Source organism: Rhinolophus sinicus, linkage group LG07, assembly GCF_036562045.2.
Source record: "Rhinolophus sinicus isolate RSC01 linkage group LG07, ASM3656204v1, whole genome shotgun sequence".
NCBI classification, from domain to species: Eukaryota; Metazoa; Chordata; class Mammalia; order Chiroptera; family Rhinolophidae; genus Rhinolophus; species Rhinolophus sinicus.
In genome coordinates this window covers 27,587,664-27,606,765 of record NC_133757.1, presented here as the reverse complement: position 1 = coordinate 27,606,765, position 19,102 = coordinate 27,587,664, and the positions used below count along the sequence as shown (strand labels likewise).

At 45.7% G+C, this 19,102-nt stretch overlaps 1 protein-coding gene across 50 annotated transcripts in view; it reads right to left on the bottom strand.

Annotated features, from left to right (window-relative positions):
• The window catches only part of SORBS1 (sorbin and SH3 domain containing 1), a 221,021-nt gene that overhangs the window by 23,575 nt on the left and 178,344 nt on the right, over positions 1-19,102 (bottom strand). For 43 of the 50 annotated variants that reach the window (XM_074339313.1, XM_074339314.1, XM_074339315.1 and 40 more), the window contains 7 exons: positions 14,866-15,038; positions 12,833-14,305; positions 12,086-12,171; positions 8,791-8,958; positions 4,765-4,811; positions 1,268-1,382; positions 998-1,123 (listed from right to left, as the gene is read on the bottom strand). In XM_074339313.1, coding sequence (XP_074195414.1) covers positions 998-1,123; positions 1,268-1,382; positions 4,765-4,811; positions 8,791-8,958; positions 12,086-12,171; positions 12,833-14,305; positions 14,866-15,038 — 2,188 coding nt within the window. The remainder of the gene's footprint in view (positions 1-997; positions 1,124-1,267; positions 1,383-4,764; positions 4,812-8,790; positions 8,959-12,085; positions 12,172-12,832; positions 14,306-14,865; positions 15,039-19,102) is intronic. The other 7 variants (XM_074339355.1, XM_074339356.1, XM_074339357.1 and 4 more) reach the window with 2 other exon arrangements.

Here is a 19,102-nt window from a genome sequence, read left to right as displayed (position 1 = left end):
GTATGCACTGTATTTCCTTTTTCCAACTTGCTTTTTTATACTTAATCACATCGTGAGCCTACTTCTTTATCAAGAAATATAGTTCGACATTTTTAACAGTGTCGCACAGCCTAAAGGACCACTGTGGGATGTTCTACTGCACGTAATACATACAGTGACTTCATTAGTGGTTTCCCAATGTTAGGCAATTGGGTTGCTTCCAGTGTTTCTCTTTCTAGAAGGGGCCTCATCTTTATCTAAGGCACATGCTCACTTCTTTCAATCCTCAATAACATTAGTAATTTTAATAACTTTAGCAAGCCAGAGGATACCGACGTGTGAAGAGAGTGTCTGAATTCCTGGGAAGGACGGTGTCTCTGCACAGCTTAACTGAGTTCAAAATAAGCACGCTCAGCTCCTCGAAGGCAATGATAATAATAACACTGGTCTCTCCTGCTTACTGGGCACCAACTAGATGCCATGTGTCACGCTGGGAACGTCACATATGTTGTTTTATTTAATCCTCGTGCAACAGCCTATGAGGGCCTCTTATCTTCATCTTGTTATATTAATCTACCTGAGGAAATGGTGGCTCGGAAAAACTACCTAATTCCCCAACAGCCACACAGCTGAGAACCCATGACTTTTGGCTACAAAGTGTTTCAAACTTCTCCTGGTGTCAAAGGACTTGCTTTTCTCTCCCAGGCCACATCACTGTGGTGTAAAACTTAGTCGCCTACCCAGTGCTTATGCCATCATTAGTTGCTCAATGAATGTTGGCTGAATACAGTTTACAAAAGATGACTAAGATTCCAGAAATACTGCCTTTAAGCAGTGAAATCAATGCAGTTGAACCCTGACACTATCCTAGGATTTATTTTTAAAATGCTTCACCTCAGAAAATTCTCCACACGCCCTTAGTGCCATCCTCGATTGGGCCCATCTCTAAGGTGTACCGATAGCATTGCCACAGTACCATCCAACAGACCCCGAAGCACGGGATGAGCGGGCGGCTTACCTTTCTGAAGGACATTTCTACTTGCGTATCACCATTAAAGTTAAACTTAGCAATAGCTTCTCCATATTCCAAAACCTGCAGCGGTGTCAACTTTTTGGGCTGAGCCTTCTCGGCAGGCGGAAGCAGCTGAGAAAGGAAAAGAGGTGAAAGAGAAAAAAGAGGAAAGTGGGAACATGAGAGGAGAGGAGGAAACAACACACAAGTTCGCGGTAAATAAATGTTGCTTTGGGCAGCACCGGGCTTTTCCTCAGAAAAAAGGAGCTGCGGTACCTCGATGTAGGTGCGTGGGAAGATGCCCACCCGGCCGTGGTGCTCGCCTTCATACCAGTTCTGGTCGATCTGCTTGTAAATGTAAACAATGTCGCCCTTCTGCAGAGGAAGCTCCCTGTCAACAGAGGGGCGTGCATTTTAGCAGATGTTTCAATATGTGTAAGATTAAAGACACACACTTTTTTAACAAAAGGAGACCTCGAGTGGGGTCAAAGGGAGAAATTTACACAAGAGGAGGCTCCATATTTGGAAGTGAGAACCCCACTATGCAGGAAATTACATCACACCTGGCATTGTTCCAGCCTTCTGCGGGATGGATGTTAACTTTTAAACTGACTAGCACTCAAAAGTGCTCATTTTGTTGTGGTTTTTCTCCACGTTTGTTTTGCGAATGCCGGCTTATGCTCAGATTATTCATGTAACGCATAGCAATGCACTTGGTAGTCTTAACTGATGTTCCTTAAATGGTGAAAGACATTTCCTTCTAGATACTTTCACTGCTTTCACTACCCTCTTCTCTGCCCTGGCAAGGCATGCTTCATTGCTTTCAGTTACTCTCCAATTATTTCTCCTATTAGTATCTTCTATCATTCCATCCATCCACTCACATATTTCACCATCCATCCATCATCATGCAGTAGAAAGGCTCTGAAATCAGGCAGATCTGGGGTCAAATCTAGTTATACCATTGACTAGCTCTGAATCCTTGGGCAGAACACTTAATATCTGAGGTATTATCAAAACAGGAGCTAACTCAGAGTTGTTGAATTCAGCAACAAACTACAAAGAAAACACCCAGCATGGTGTGTGTCATACAGTTAACTCCTGGCAAATGTTAATTCACTTCCTTTTCAACATAAAGGGACCTTGGAAAGAAAAGTGTTCTTCATGCCTTTTTTCAACTTTTCCATATCCATCCCTTTGTTTGCCTCAATAACAACGGTGTTAACCTCTAATCAGGATTCCTTTTGGGGGAAAAAAAAAGGAGATAAAAAGATAACTTACAAACAAAATGAAAACTTAAAAGGAGAACGAAAATTGTAACTTGAAATTTTCTTGGACTTAAAAAAAGATGACCTAGATCTTTTCCATTTGCATCAAACCAACAGCCTGGAAAGGTCTCTGACTGTAATTTGGAGGGGGTGTGCCTGCTTTGCAGTGTGCCAGGAAGTCCCATGGTACGTGAGAGATGCTGGCTAAACAATGGGGGCACATCTGGAAAACCTGACACAAAGTCAGCACGGTGCTGAATGAAAGAACAAGGCAGCCTTTGTGGGTCTTACACTGTAGACAGGGTTCTGATCCTAAAGAAGCCCACGAAGGGGATCCAGGGCTTTTGTCTCTGTAAGAAGGAATGTCTTCGGGCAAATTTTTGCCATAGCCCTCCTGGGGGGTGTTCTGAAGTCCTCCCTCCCCATTACTCACAACCATGGCCACAGGGATCAGCAAGACCCTCAGCCACAGCCACCCTTGCTGGAGGTCTGCAGGCTCCAACCCTGCCACCCTAAGCGACTTGCAGCTGGACAGGCAGGTGGGCGCGGTAACGGCCCCACTCTTAAGATGGGTAGAACAGCTCATGTGAGAGTGAGACGCCTGTAGTCGTGGCCAAAGGAGATATACCATGGGGTGCTTGGGACCACACCCCCATCTCCCAAAGAACCATATGACAAGGTCTGATGGTAACAAGGTTTGAAAAACGATAACATGATATATATTTTAGATCTTTTCTGGAGTGTCACCATTAGCACAGTAGAGGCTCGGAGAAGTCCTATGGGAAAGAAACCTGTTAAACTTTGTTGAATTGAGTGTTCCCACAGGACACTTTTTTAAGTGACATACTATGGGGAAAAATAGAACCCAGTGACTGAAGATGTTTAAAAGACTTAAGTCTATGCACCTGCCATTTACTCTTTTAAAAGAGTTTTATTAACGTTTTTCGGAGACAGCATGGTATGATGAAAGCACTGAGTCCAGAGGAAGGAACCCTCTGTCCAGCACTGGCAATGTTGATACATGGTGACAAGTTCTGTCCACCTCAGCTTTCTCATCTGTTCTATTTCACAGAGTTGCTCTAAAGAAAAAAATTGTTTTAAGACTTTTTAAAAATAAAATCTAGGTAAATGTAATATTACCAACACAACACCATTCAATGACTATTACATGGGCCTTTCTCAAATCAAAGAAAAAAGGGAAGGTAAAACTAAACATTAATTTATATATCTTTGTAATCCAGTCTCTGGTTCCAAAAGGGGGTTACTGACTTTTGCTACATTGTACAAAATGTTTTGTAACTATATTACCTCGGCTACTCAGCATAGAGGCATTTTAATGCTCATTTTACAGATGTGGAAATGTGAGGTGGGAAAGATTAGTGACTTGCTCACAGTCACAGAGACAATAAGTGGCAGAGTCAGGACTCTAAAACCCATAATCTTTCTGGCACATGATGTCGCCACCTCTTGAGCTGAAGGACTAGAGTAATTACAAACATACCCGGTGCACCTGATTTGTGCCTAGATTCTGGAAACCGTATCCTGGTTTTGTGTTGGAGGAGATCACGGCTGAGCCGCCTCCACACAGCAGTTCCCAGTGACTGAGGATGGGGGGCTCTCCCTCTCCTCACCAGACATGGGACCTCCCAGCAGCAGAATGATGCATGGCTGCTAGTCATTGCTGCCAACGAAAACTCATGGTCCATTTTAGCCCATAATTAGATATAAAGTGAGTAGGTACCTTCTGGAACCCAGTCATTGGTAGAATTTCCCAAATTTCATTGTATAAAGGTTTCCTGGTCACTAAATTTTAGGTAACACTGGGTTAAATAAGTTAATTAGGTTTCTTCATTGAAAGACTTCTAGAGCCATTAATATGCCAATGTGGGGGGGGGGGGAGGTAAAGACATAATATACAGTGCTCCCCAGCCTCATTTCTACGATAGAACACTCTTTTTGAGAAATAGTTTACAGAGCTAGCACTCTGAGGAACATACGTAGAGAAATGCTGGTCTCCTGTAGGTTCCCACCAGCCTTTAATCTCTTCGGATATTGTAGCAAATATTGTAAAGCTATCTTCCTAGAGACTGGTTCTGGTTCCTTCCACAGAAAGGGTGGGTCAAATCGAGCCACCACTTAAATAAGCAAATCGAGTCCCTAAATAGGATGAGGCAGGGTGGCACAGTGGAAAAGAGCCCAGGCTGTGGCACCAGGATGCTTGGGTTTGAATTCTGACATCATCACTGACCAGCTTGGGCAAGTTCCTTAAACTTGCAGTCCTTCAAACCGGTTTCCCTGTTTGTACAAAGAGATAATAGCACTAGAGACCTCTCAGGATTACAGTGTAACCAACGTAACACCGTAATGTGGCGTAAAGCACCCTGAACAGTGCTTAGCACATAGTAAACTCCATAACCTATTGATTTTTATCATTGTTATTTCTCCAACTTCTCTATCTGTGTTTCAAAGAGGCAGTTAAAATGACAAATGACTGGTGGCACTTACTTCAGTGTCTGAGCTTTAAAGTCAAACTTGGCTCTGGCCGGTCTCATCTAAACACAAGAAAAAATGTTAAGTTAAAAATCACGATTCATATACAATGAAAAGAACACATTTCTACAAGTTTCTAGAAAGCAAAGCAGAAAAATTCAATCTAACCAGTTCATTCTGGTGTAAAATCTGGGCAAAATTCCACTTCTCTGACCTTAGCAGGACACTAGATCGATGTTTGGTCAACTATATCATGCATGCGACTCTCCCTAAGGTGGGATGGATTTGGGAAAGAGATGGTCAGAAAAGTCCCAAAGCTGAAGTGCTAGTTCCCTAAGGCTGACCGTGGCTATTAAGAAACAGAACAAAACAAAACAAAAACAGAGTTAGCCAGAAGTCTTACTGTTTAGGACTCATCACTGTCTTATTCTTAGATTATCTATTTGCCTGACTTAAGTTGCCATCTGCAAGTAGATGAAACCCTGATTCACCTCTCACGTCATCTTCAACTCCATATATTTCTCATGGTCTGTGAGATCGTCCAAAAAGCCAGATAAAGTGAGCCCTCAGCTCAGTCTTTCTCTGAGGCTTCTATTCCTGTTGGCTAGCCCTCTGCTTGCAGAGCTCCCGGTCGGGAAGTCACCCTCAGCCCCCGTCTCCCTGTCCTCCTCAAGGCTGTTATTAAGTCACGCCAATGCCCCCTGTCCCTCAGCCTGCCCCTCCACAAACCCGCTCCTGTCTGACCTCTAGTTCCTACAGGCACAAAGCTCCCTTTGACTCTGCTTCTCTTCACGCTAATCTACTGTCACTCAGGAGCACAAACAACATTCCTCGAATACTTCCCTCACATCACTTCCTTGCTTTGAAGTTGGCTGAGCCACTCAACTGTCCCGCAGATCAAACTCAATTCCTGAAGTGGGTTAAAGCTGTTGGGTAATTTCTCCCACTCATACCTAACTGTCTTTATCTCTTTTTACACTCTTCCCATTCCAGTCAGGCCAGTCTATTTGCTACGCCTTGCCTAACCCCCCTTCTCTGCCTGGAATTTCTTCATCTCCAATTCCAGCAAAAAGAGCAAGTTCACCTTTACCTACCATATTCATGCACATCATTCATCCTCACTGTTAAAAATCGTTATTTTAATTTAATTTAATTTTTTTTTTTAAAGAAAGGTAGAGGAGAGAACTCATGTGAGCAAGCTGTTTACAGCTGCCAATATAATTCTGACCCCAGCCATGAGAAGATCCAACTTCTTCAACTGCTGTGACTTTCTGGTCTAGAGAAACAATGTGATGAAAATAAAATCATACACTTCCTCTTCGATATTAGAGGGCATGGCCAAAGTAGAAAAGGAAAATGGGATGCTCTAGGTGACAAAAAAAATGGTATGAGAAACTTCACCAAGCTTAGTTTTAGATCCTAACCCCTCGGTGACCCACCCCCCCCATATGACCAGGCTCTTCAAGCTGGGGTCTTGTAGGGATCTTCTTAAGGGCCATGAAATCAACGCAGGAGTTTTTTATTTTCATTTGATGGTTCCATCTATCTATATACATACATGTTAGAGGTCAACAGGATGACTGCCTTATAACCAATGCCACACAATTTCAACGTCTGCATTTGTGTCTGTCTGTGACCAAAGAGCATAATTTCAACAGTCGTAGGCAAGTAATAAAAGAACAGATGTGGGATTAATGATAAACAACAAGTTCATAAAAGAAGGCCAAATGACCAAAATTGTAAAACAAACATTTCACAGTGATTCCAATAAAAGTGGTGGGCACCCCATGACAGCCAGCTATAGGGCTGTGTGAACTTTAAAAAATTTATACCAAAACACCACCATACTCACACTTTGAGTGGCAACTAAATTCAGGCAAAAATGGATATGACCTATCAGTTAAATCGGTAACTTGTCTAGTTGTGTAGTTTACTATTTAATCTGTAAATTGGGTTAGGTCAATACAGGGGTTTGGTGAAATTTCTTTTTTTATTAAAGGGAATCTGTACGTACATTACTCAAGTTAAGCAACACTGATTCCATTGATCTCTTAAGACATAGTACGTGAGTCACCACTGCTTATACAATGCATGTCTCTCTCTTTACCTTCCTCTATCTCCCCGAGTCTGAATCCATCAGTCCTCTGGCTCCCACAGCATTGTATTACTTACTAAAACCGAGACAACTGTTCCTACAACATAGATAACTGTTCCCAGAGTTCCTCTTCCACTGGACTACCAGCTTCCCAAGGGCACAGTCTGAGTCTTGTTTCCACCTCCGCACAGGGTCTTGCACAGAACTAGAGGTCACCCAAAGTCTACTGAATGGGACTGAAGTACTTGTATGTCTGCACAGCCCAGTGTACTTGGAACTTGCTGGTGTCTATTTTCTCACGTCTGTCAGTCAACATCTAGGACAGTGATTTTCAAATTGTGGGTCCCTAAACTGGTATCATCAACATCACCTGGGAACTGGTTAGAAATGCACATCCTCAGGCCCCACACCAGAATCAGGAACTTTGTGGGTGGAGCCCAGCAATCTGTATTTTAACAAGGTCCGAGGGGATTCTGATGCACTCAAGTTTGAAAATCACTGCTCCAGAAGGGTGGGTTAGGCAGTTTGCTTGCCTCGGTCCATGGTTATTCTGTCCCAGTTGCATTTTCATTTGCATGTATTGTCAATGGGTGTGAGTATGCAGCCCTAGGGAGCCGGCGCATGTTCCCAGCTTCTCCATCACTCATAAACAGGTAGGCCTGTGAGTGAGGACCAACCATCATCGGAGCCTTCAGAACAGCGTAGTTCTGAGAAGCAGCTGGTGTGCTGGGGGCTGACGGGCTGTCCTTCCCTTGCAACTGACTAACCTTGTGAACTTCTGCTTCTTCTGTTTACATTTTCTTTTCCTCCATCACTTTAGAGTCCTCTTCCCCTCTCTAGCTTCCCTTCTTTTAATCTGCTTCCCTCTTTTCTCTATCTCTTCTTTCCAGACACCTTCTATTTCTTAAAAAAAAAAAAAAAATTGACAACTAGCCAGTGTTGCCTTTGTCACTCAAAAGATAGAAAAATAAATATCACTCTACTATTATATTGAAAGACTATAAGACTGTATATACTTTGGGTGTCACTCACTTCCATACCGCCTAAGCCACAGACACACACGTTTCCCCAAAAGGAGCTCATCTTCAGCAGGGCTACTTCAGGGTCACGTGGCAAAATAAACTCGGACACAGATGCAGCCTTGGCCAGCCCAAGGATTTCAACATGTTGGACTTAGTACAGGAAGCCAAGGCCTGAACAAAATTACTTTAAAGGTTTGTGCTTCTTCATTGGTTTTATAATATTAAGTTTCATAATCTCGGCTGAGAAATGTCAAAATTAAGGGAACAAATGAGACGTCTCTCAGAGAGCCCTCTCACCCTCCATAGCTCATCCTAACGGCAAAACTCTTTGGGTTTCAGAATTCCTCAGTGAGGCTTCAGCACTACTGAACACTGTATTCAATTCACTCGCTGCATAACACTGAGCAGCCGTGTTGTTTGTTCTCCGCAAGTTCAATAGTAATGTTACTAAATTTGGGGGTTGGTGTACATGGTGTAAACAACGCATTGCTAGCTACTTTCGGAACATCAGTTTCACTAAACCATCTCTTCAAAGAAGAATCTTGTCATTTCCGTACCACAACTACCAATGCACATGGACTAAGGTATACGGTTTCTACGCAGAACGCACAGGCAACACAGTATCATGATGAGATGCAGTACGAAGGGGACTGGACTCATGGAGGCAGCCGATGCTCTAAGGCATGCAGAAGGGTGTGCGCCAGCAGATCCCGGTCCCACAGCCAGACATGCTTGAACATACAGAGCACAGGACATGATAGGAATCATGTCCACTGACCAGCCACAGAGGAGCCAAAGCAAGCCTAAGGGAAGCCAAGGTGACAGATGCTGTTTGGAGAACTAATGTGGCCTACAGAGGGCAATGCTGAGGGCAAGCAAATATTGCTTTGGGTCAAGCAGCAGATCGAGGTGACCAAAACAGACCTCTGACCCAGATTTCCTTTTTGCCGTATCGTCTATATTGAGGAGGTCCCCAAAGCGCTCATTAGTGATAAACTGATGGTGCGTTGGAATGACGCCCGTGTGGCGCCGAGCTGCAATATCGGCCTCTTCTTGCTCGCGCTTAAGTCGTCTCTGGTCCGCTAAAAGTTTCTGCCATGAAATTGCATAAAATGGGCAGTGAATCATCTGGTCCAGGGTACTGGAAAACTGCCAACAAAAACAACTAAGGAAAAAGGTGCTGGGTCAATAGGGAGGAAACTTTATGCATCACATGTCAGAGGGGCTTCATGGCCATAACTACTACGTTCCCGCTATAACCACCCTCTGTAAGGAAGGAGACCACACGGCACAGGAGAAACCCGGGGAACGATGGGACACAGGGAAGGATGAGCTCCATACAATTACACTGTCTGCAAACTATCCCCTGGCTCAGCCCATGGCCTCCTACCTCCTGATACATGGGCAGCAAAGGCCAGGTGACACAGAGGGTACGCCCAGAGCATTTATAAGCATGCTCGGATGGGGGCAGGTGGCTGGACGTGCCGTCCTTGCCTCCCTTAGGCAGTGATGCGTTTCCACAGTGTGTTCCCAAGGTGGGACCGGGGCTGGCTAATTCCCGGGCCTACATCAGGCCTATGAAACCTGCAATGGGCTTGAACTCTGTGGGGTCTATGGTAATTGGGTCATTTTTGTGCTCTTTATGTCTGTTATTCTAATATGCTTGATAGAGTGGAGCTGCCCATTTCAGAAAACATGGCACCCCCCTCTCCAAGACCAGCCAATCCTTCCTCTGGGAGTTTTTAGGTGGCCTCAGAACAAGTACCAAAGGCTACATATGTGACTGGCAGGGAGCATCAGTTACTTTCTTACTGTACTTTTTTGTATTTAACTATTTCTTCATTAGGTAAAGTAAAGCTGAGTTTAAGGGAATGATGTAGAATATAAATACAGAAGATAAACTAAGAATAACGGTAATTGGATTTTGAAGAAATATTCTATCCCAAATTAAGCAAACAGTCATCTATTTCTATTTTTAAAAGCCTTTTCAAATAATTCAACAATGTGGCATTTTATCAAATGTCCTCATTGCCTACTGAAATGACCCTATGAAACGGAACTTTAGTATATCTTCCTATTTCATTCCAAATATACATTCTTGGGATTAACATTCCTGGTAGGAAAGCACGCTCAACAAAACATTCGTCTTCTTCCAGGAGGCAATTAAATACCTCACGTCACACTTAGCCCCAAAGGATGGTGGGCCCAATTTTTCTATTTTTCTCCAGGGTCTACAAATAATAAAGTAACAATTCATCAAATGGCTGTAAGGATTTCCAGTGCTCAGGCAAGCTGTTGTAAAAATTAAATGAGAAAAAACATGAGAATGTGCTTTGCAAAGCACAGTAGAGCCTTGGTTTCTAGCTCTGCATCTGGGTAGGCAAATTTGGCATGCGGCCCTGGGCAAGCCACTAACTACCCTGTTGTAGTCTTTTCCGGGATAAAACAAGAGGGTTGACTAGATGGCCACTGAGATCCCTTCCAGGACTGACACATTCTCCTTTTCTGAAATGCCATTTTCATCATTGTTAATAATTTGCATAGACAAATGCCAGGACTGGTACTCCATTAGCTGGGAAGTGCGTTTTCTCTGCAGCTGTGGGAATGGACTGATGTCTGAGAGTGCCATATCCCTGGAGCTCTGGCCAGTTACATAGAAATCAGTGAAAGTGGACAGGGAATGGAGCAAGGTTCCCAAACCAGTGCTTGACTCAGCAAGCCCATCATTCCCATGGTTTAACCAACCATGTAAGCCAAAACTATGGATAAGGACACAGAGTTTTTAAGGATCTTTGAGCTAGTGTTATTCAGGAGACAAGCCGCTCACCTTCTGAATGTACCTCTTAATATATCAACTGCTAAACCAACTAAATAAAATATGCCTCCCAAGTGGTAGGTTAAGAATTCTATCACAAACCCTTCCATGTTGGGTAGTAAGGTTCATACTAAGGTTTAGTAAGACAGAATCTCATATTCTTTCACCATAGCAGCCCAAGCCTACACAGGTGGGAATCTTGTATCTCTGTGAATGTGACTAGACATAAAATCTGTTCTGTGGCCTGATGAACACCCTATTGTATGTGAGTTTTCCATCTCGTTAGTACAAATAAATCCATACGTCAAATGCTTCCTCTTGTTTCTTCCAACAGACATGTGCAAGTGTCTTATTAAATACTGTCTGTACGGAGCCTGGAGAAGAGGAGAGCCCTGGGCTTTTTTGTCCTTTGTCTCACCACCTAGCAGCAATGATTATCATCCAGCACTCCTCAAAGTCGGCCTTACCCTATGTCCTGAAGGGAAATCCACCTCAACTCTGAATCCACTCAACAAACCGGAACAACATAGAAAAAGGGCTTCAGATTTTATAGGGAAAGGAAAAGAGTTGCGTAGACATGAACACCCTTCCCCACCTGCCACCAGGTTCAAAGCAATTCTTCCATCTTAATTCATTACAGGAAAATGAGCATCGGAGCTTATTTAGTCTATAGGACCCTTTCTCCTGGGAATGCAAAATCTAGAAAGCATGCCTCATAACAACACTTTATTACAATAGAAGCTTGTTATTTTTGCCCATTTAGCTGATATGTAGAACTACCTCTTCCTAAATCCCAACAGAATATGTTCCTTTCCCAACCCTGTCAGTCATATGACTGCAATACAGACATGTCAGTAGCTGTAAGACAAGGTCTGTATCCTGAAGTTCTTGGTGGGGGTCTACCAATGTCTATGGGTGTATCTCTCTTCTTCTGAGTTAAAGGCCACTTCTTCAAACTGTTTCATAATATGTATCATGGTCATTATTATCTTTCAGTTTCCTCTTTCTCCCACTGCATCCTTCTAAGTATGAACTGTGCTTTGTGCCAAGAGACGGTGAACAGTATTGGGGAAATATGTGGGTAGATTTTCCTAGACAATAAGGCAAGGGTTGGGGCAAGGGGTGAAAGAGCAAAAAGCATTACAGGGTGGGCACCCTCTTTCTGAATCTCCTGTGTAGCAGTACTGACTCGATGTGGCATTTAGAACTGAGTGCCTTGGGGAAACCAGTCCTACTTTTTGGAAAAGTGGACTAAAAGAGGAGTGACTGAGCCTATGTCATATAAGAAGCCACTTCTGACAATGCCAATCTTTGCTTCCAACTCTCTGACCGATATCTAGAATGTTTACTTCCTTCATATTTTAATCTGTGCAAGAGCTAAGAGATTCTAGAGATGACACATACCTCTTTATCATCATGACGTCTTCGAATAAATTCTTCTGTGGATTCTAAGTAATCAGCTGGTATAAAATGTCTTGGTGATTCTGAATCTTCAAAACAACAAAGCAGAATCAAAACAGGCAAAGATTTAGTGGGAAACCAGATTTAGAAAAGATTTTACCTTTCATCCATTCTAAATATCAAGTTTTTATAGTCGTTGAGACCAAAGATCAATAATCAAATTCTGGGGAAAAAAACACAAATCCCCCCTCTCACTTTTTGGATTTACTTGTGAATTAGTATAATACAACAAAAAAAACTCATCAGAAGGCAAAAAGTGAGCAAAAAGAGAGGACCTTCTCTGAAAAGTATCCCTACTAAGAGGCGTGCAGGATCTTACAGGGACACACTGTACACTCACACACACACAGGGCCACTGAGAGAGGCTGCCTCTCAAAAAACCACAGGGTTGAGTCGGGGTTGGTGCAAACTGCAAGGGGTTCAAAGAGTTCAAATGGACAAATTTCTCAGATGAGCTAAATGGCCAATTTTTCTTTCAAAACAGAGTTTGGTGGTTAGTCTGAATGACATGGGGGCTTTGTTTTTAAAGAAGTGCAGCCACTACGAGCCATGATTAATTGCCAAGCAAAACAAACAGAAAACAAAGGACGGACCAGAAAATGAGCACCAAGGGCACACAGGGGGAGGGGACAGAGCAAGCAAAGTGGAGAGACGGGTGAGGTGAGATTGGGCAAACACACAAAATGCCACCTCCAAGGGACGGTCCCAGTTCACTTTGTGGGTTGTTGTTCCTGTCCAGGCCGTGGCCTGAGTATGGCACAGAGTTCCCATTGTTAAAGGCCCTCGGGCAGTCCTCTGGGACTGCGGGTCTCTCCTGAGGGGGCTCTGAGATCCGGCTCAGCCTGGCCATGGTGTGTCGGGAAGACAGGCGTTTGGGAACCGAGGGCTTCGCCCCCGAGCGGGGGTCATCCTGATGGGGCTGATAGGGGAGGTCTGGCTTCCGGCCAATGGGGGGGCCTGAGAAGTCACCAGGGTAAGGCTGTCTGGGGTGGTGCTGGGGGGGCTTTTTCAACCGGAAGGGGAGGGGGCTCATTAGGTAGATGTTCCTGAGGAGTGTGCTCTTGTCCGCTCTGGAATCTGGGCGCCAGTCAGGCTGCCTGCAGGTCTGCTGTTGCTCGTGCTTCCGGATGGTGGTGAAGCGGGTGTAGGAGGCAGGACAGGTGCCCTTGCACTTGTTGAGGCGGTGTTTGGGGATGTCTCCGTGCACACTGCCACTGCTGCCCTCTCTGCTGTCACTGGAGACATTTGAGCAGTGGTCAAGCTCGTCAGAGCAGGTGGAGAGGGGCTCAGAAGGCGCCAGGCCCCTGAAGCCCAAGCTGGGCTCTCCCATAGTGCTGCACGTCGGGGAGGCATAGACACCCCCGGGGTTCATCCCATCCATTTCCCTGGGCCGGAGCTTAGTGGACTCCAGGAGGGACTCAGCGGAGCGGGCTGAGGTCAGGCTCCGGGACAGCACAGGCGTGGGGGACTTGCTCAGCCTGCCAGACAGGTCCAGGGACGGCATGGACCGGGAGCGCTGAATCAGCTGCTCAAACGCTGTGATGCGGGAAGAGACGGTGTGCTTGGGGATGTGCTCTGAGCCCTCCTGGCTGGGGCCCAGCTCACCCCTGGCCAAGGCCAGGCTGCTCCTTTCAAAGTGGGAGGCGAGATCCCGCACACTCGAAGAGGAGATGGAGCCCAGGAAGAGGCCAGCTCGGTTGATCTGGTGCATGTCCCGGTAAAGCATGGTGAACTGCATCCCCGCCTTTCTCGAGAGCGGGCAGGGCCTCCTGGCACTGCTGCCAAACTCCTGCAGGCTCATGGTGCTGCTCGACTTGCTGTCATAATCCCGCCGGGAACGCATGAACAGGTTCTCGATGCTGCCCCCCACTTGGAGCGGGAGACCTCTCTTGGAATCATTCAAAGAAACTGAAACGCAAAGATTCTCACAGCTCTGAGCCTTTTCCGATGGCAACAGGACACTCTTCTGTTCCTGCAAGAGAGCGCTGGGAGCAGAGAGCCTGGGTTTGAACTTGGAGGGAAGGATTTCAGAAATGCAGGCTTTTGCAGCGGACAGGGGTTTCTTGTGCTTACACACAGGGCCTAATGCATTGCTAGGGTTAACGGTTCGGCTATGAACTGAAGATGAAGAAATCATGTGAGCATTCCCACCTTTACGATCCACTGGAAAGCATGCAGAATAAAATAAACAGACCCATTAGGTTAAAGCTGAAAGCTGCTAAAAAAAAAAAAAAAGTAAAAAAAGGAGAGGTAACATGCTCATTTGTCAAAAAGGGTTGGTTTTTTGTTTTTTTGGTGTTTTTTTTTAATTTCCAGTCGATGTCCAGAAGCAAAATAATCTGTGCTGCAAAGCAGGTGCAAAGATGCAACGAAAAAATGGCCACCTTGCTAGAGTTAGGAAAGGCTAAAAAGCTCAGCTAATTTCTAAGAAAAGGGAATCAGAACAAAAAAGAGAGACAGAGAGAGTGATGCTTCAGAGAGAGTAAGGTTGGGGTTAAAGGAAGGGAAACTACTAACACCAGAAAGAAAAATGGCCGGTAAGAAACTAGAGGAGGGGACATAAGAAGGCTCAAAGGCCTGGAATTGGGTGTGTACAAGGCACAACTTATCCCAGTAGGTGCAGGTTCACCTGCTGCCAACACCCTGATAACACTGCACACGGGCAGGAGACACCCCAATACCAGTGTGGATGGGTGAGAGGCCTGCAGGCTTGGCTCTGTTACCTTTAGTGGAGGCTGAGCTGGATGGCCGCTTGAGCCCACTGAGGCCCTGGAGAGGGATGTCTCCACCTTCCAAGACGCTTTTATAAATCTGCCTCTCGTTCTCCAAGCTACCAAGATCCCCAGGAGCTCCATCTGATTCCCTCTTCACTGCGTGGAAGTTGGAAGAATATATACTAAGAGTAATGTAATTATAAAAGAAAGAAGGGGGGGGGAAGAATAGGAGTTAGTATTTTTAACACTTTTCTAGAAAGCACATTTCCAGCTAAAGACGAGAAACCCACTTTCTGAGACCCTACTCAAGCACCGTTCTTTCTAAAGGGCATTCTTATTTAGACATAGAGTTCTACAGAGAAGGCAGGCCCACCGGTGCCCTTGAATGCTCAGGAATCGTGTCCAAACAGCAAAGTGCTCTGAGATAACAGCATTTGTGCTTTAAAAAAATAACCGAGGAACACTGCTGGGGGGGGTGAAGGCAGGAGACAAGGCTAGGAGTGGAGGACTGGGAGGAAGGGAGGGGGAGGACAGGAGGGGTGCTGGGGGCCCCATGGCTGCACACAGATGGGGCAGTCGAGAACACGAGTGGAGCCTCTGACATGTCACTAGCCAGGGTTTGCGACTTCAAGTCCACCACTTGGATCATTTTTCTGAGTTATTCTTCACAAGCGCTTTGGTGGAGGGAGCATTAAAATCACCCATGAAAGCGGGAGGCCCAGATGTCCTGGATCTCCAGGAAAATCAGCCACCAAGTGAAAATGGGAGCTGAGGTTCTCTGTGCTCTTATTATCACAGCCACCTTCTGTATTCACTGCTTTCAAAATTTGTATTCAGAACCTCATCACATGTATTATGAGTATCAACTATTATTGATCGTTTAAATATATCCATCTTTTATTTTCATCTTGTTGAAATTCTAGGCATTTTTGCAGGTTACCACAGATCCTTTTTGGAATGAGGTGGGGCACAGAACCCATGAAGAGCGTTACTCACTGAACCCTCCCTTCCGCCAATCCCAGGGTTCTATGCCCTCACCAACTGACACACTGACACGTGGACACACACACACACACAAACTCACACAGATAATTGAATGATTCCTTTCCCACAAAAGTACTCAGGCTTCTGCTTGGCTGCTTTTCAATCCTACTGAATTCAGTTTACTGCTATCAATATGGATTTCTCAGCTGTAAAGATGTAAACAGTTTGGTGGGATTTCTTCATCTCAATATTTTATTATGAATATTTTCAAGTATGTAGAAAAGCTTAAGGAATTGTAATAGTGAACACCTATGTGTCACATCCCTCTTGCTGATTCCACAAGGAACACCGGGCTGCATTTGCTTGAATCACGCATCTATCCATCTCTTTCCCATCAATCATGATGGAGTTACTCTACATTTCCTGCAGCCTTTGCGTCCCCACGGTCGCAGATAATGATGGCAACAGCAACTGTGCACACCATTGGGTGAGATGGCCCTTGTGGGAGGCACTGTGCTAAGTGCCCCACGATCATTCTCTCTCTAATCCTCACAAACAATCCTATTTTCTCCACGTTCAGATGAGACAAGGCACTGAGAGATTCGGGCACTCGGAGAAGCAGGCACAGTTTAGTGGAAGGACAGAGCTGGAACCTGGGCCATATCATGGAGCACCACGCAGAGTACTCTCAGCCTTGATTTTATAAATGACATTCGCCTATGACCAAGGGCTTCAGGATGCTTGAGCTCCACCTACATCACCACCACCGTGTGTCACCTGCCATGAATGCACGCCTGGGACAAGCCAGCTCCAGAACCCAGGGGTCAGAAACAGAAAGAGGTGGAGAGGCTGTGGTTAAATAGGCAGTGTCTCCACCTCGAGTAGTTAAGCTCCACTGAGCAATTCCACTGCTTCCAGCACTGCTAATACCCCTCAGAGGAGCTCCTTACCATGAGCCCAACACTGATTTTAAGGGCCTTATATGCTCTATTTCAGGGGCCTGCCCAGGCAGTCAGGATTCCCCAGGTCCCTCCTCATTCTCTCAGGCCTAGGTCATGGGATCAAATGCTTTCTCCCTTTCCTCAGACAAAACAGAAGGTCATCACTGGGAAAAGAAAACCAACCCTCAAAGCTGAGAACATAAAAGCACACGAATCAAGTGAGTCTCCTGAGCGGCCTCCAGGGTATGTGTCTCAGAGAGGAGAAACCTCCAGGAGGGATAGGATGGGGCAGTCCCTCTCCCAGGCTGTACCCTTATTTGGAGGAGCCCGCTTGACTGTAAGGTCTATGAGAACACTCAGTAAATATTTGTTAAATGAATAAAAGGTCACATTTTCTGCAAGCAAAACTGGCACATGATCCGATTAAGGGTGTGTTTTGATTCATAAAGTTATGCATTTAGAAATTCTTCTATAAGAATTATGTCACATAAAGCTCCTAGCTCCCGACATCAGTGACCATGGAGTCATCAGAATGGTGGAAACACTAAGACTACAGGGAATTAGGCAGCCCAGGCTTAGGCTGGCTGTCCTCCCTGGTGCCCTGGCCTCTGCCTGGAGGTGCCCAATTCCACCCCTAGAGACAAAAGAAGGTTGGCTTTCCTAGGCTCGGGGGGCCAGGCAACTTTGGGCTCTCTTGCTTCTGCCTGCAGGGGCACTTGCAGATGTCCCCAGTTCTGACTCATAAAAGCCATCAACTCTAGTTAGAGGGCTATTGTACTCACTCCTAAAGGTGACTTGAGAGGCTATGGTACTATATGCCAATTTAAATAAATGGAAGCTCATCTAAACTGGCTTTCACTTTAAATTTCCTAATTAAAAATAAATCTGGGGGCCGGCCCGGTGGCTCAGGTGGTTAGAGCTCCATGCTCCTAACTCCGAAGGCTGCCAGTTCGATTCCCACATGGGCCAGTGGGCTCTCAACCACAAGGTTGCCGGTTCAACTCCTCAACTCCCGCAGGGGATGGTGGGCTCCGCCCCCTGCAACTAAGATTGAACACGCCACCTTGAGCTGAGCTGCCTCCCGGATGGCTCAGTTGGTTGGAGCGCATCCTCTCAACCACAAGGTTGCCAGTTCGACTCCCGCAAGGGATGGTGGGCTGTGCCCCCTGCAACTAGAAAACAGCAACTGGATCTGGAGCTGAGCTGCACCCTCCACAACTAAGATTGAAAGGACAACAACTTGACTTGGGAAAAAGTCCTGGAAGTACACACTGTTCCCCAATAAAGTCCTGTTCTCCTTCCCCAATAAAATCTTAATAAATAAATAAATAAATAAGTAAATCTGCTTCTTTTCTAAACTTCCCTTTCACAGTCCACTCTCTTCTTTTTGGTTGCGTTTTCTGATTTTGTCTTTCAGTTTAACTCCGTGTTTCTCCTTTTTGTACACCTCAACTGCAAAAAGACCCATGTATAGATGTTGTTATGCAGGGTGTCATGCAGGGTCTCAGCTCCCGCTCCCCGCATAAGAACACAGGACATGGTGAGGCCAAAAAGGAACACCCACTGAGCCATAGATAGGGTAGTCATACCACTATATTCTCGCTGGCGACTGGGTTGGAGACACAGGAAGCAGGAGCCACACGATCTGCAACCTGCTGTCCACTTCTCTCTGCCAACCAACCTCATTTGCTAGATGCAGTCTGCCATGCTAACTGCAATCCGTGCTTTCTAGCTCAGCTACCATCTTCTTGCTAGCCCCCCATTTGCTGCTAGTGTAGCCACGGGAGTTATATTAGTGCCCAATGGCTCACTGGTTACAGCTGACGGCCAACTAGCCATAGCTGATGGCCATCCAATCACAGTTGATGGCCATTTACTACCTGAGCCAGCACCTTTCCACGTGAGGCCGAGAGCCTGGAAACTGCACACATGGCTCTGTCCCCACAGATGTCCTTTAGCCCTGCCAACCAACAGCTGTGGTGACTGAGGTCTGTTTTGTGAGGGGACAGTCTCTACAGCCCTGGTTTGGGGCTACCAGACCTCTCCCGGCATTGGGTCATTCTGACAGCGGCTTCCATCCTGCTGTCCTTTGAATTGCCTCAGCCTTGGTCAGGACGTCCAGCCCACTCTTCCCTAGTTCTTCCTGACTGCATTTAGTCAGGACTCTCAGCCATAACATGGGCTGCCAGACATCACAGCTCCCCTACCTCACCAGCTGTCATAACTCACCCCAACCCCCCACCAGCCACACCACTTTCTGGCTTTATTCCACTCATTATCACCATTTTTTCCTGCCTCCCCACCAGAATGACAAACCAGCA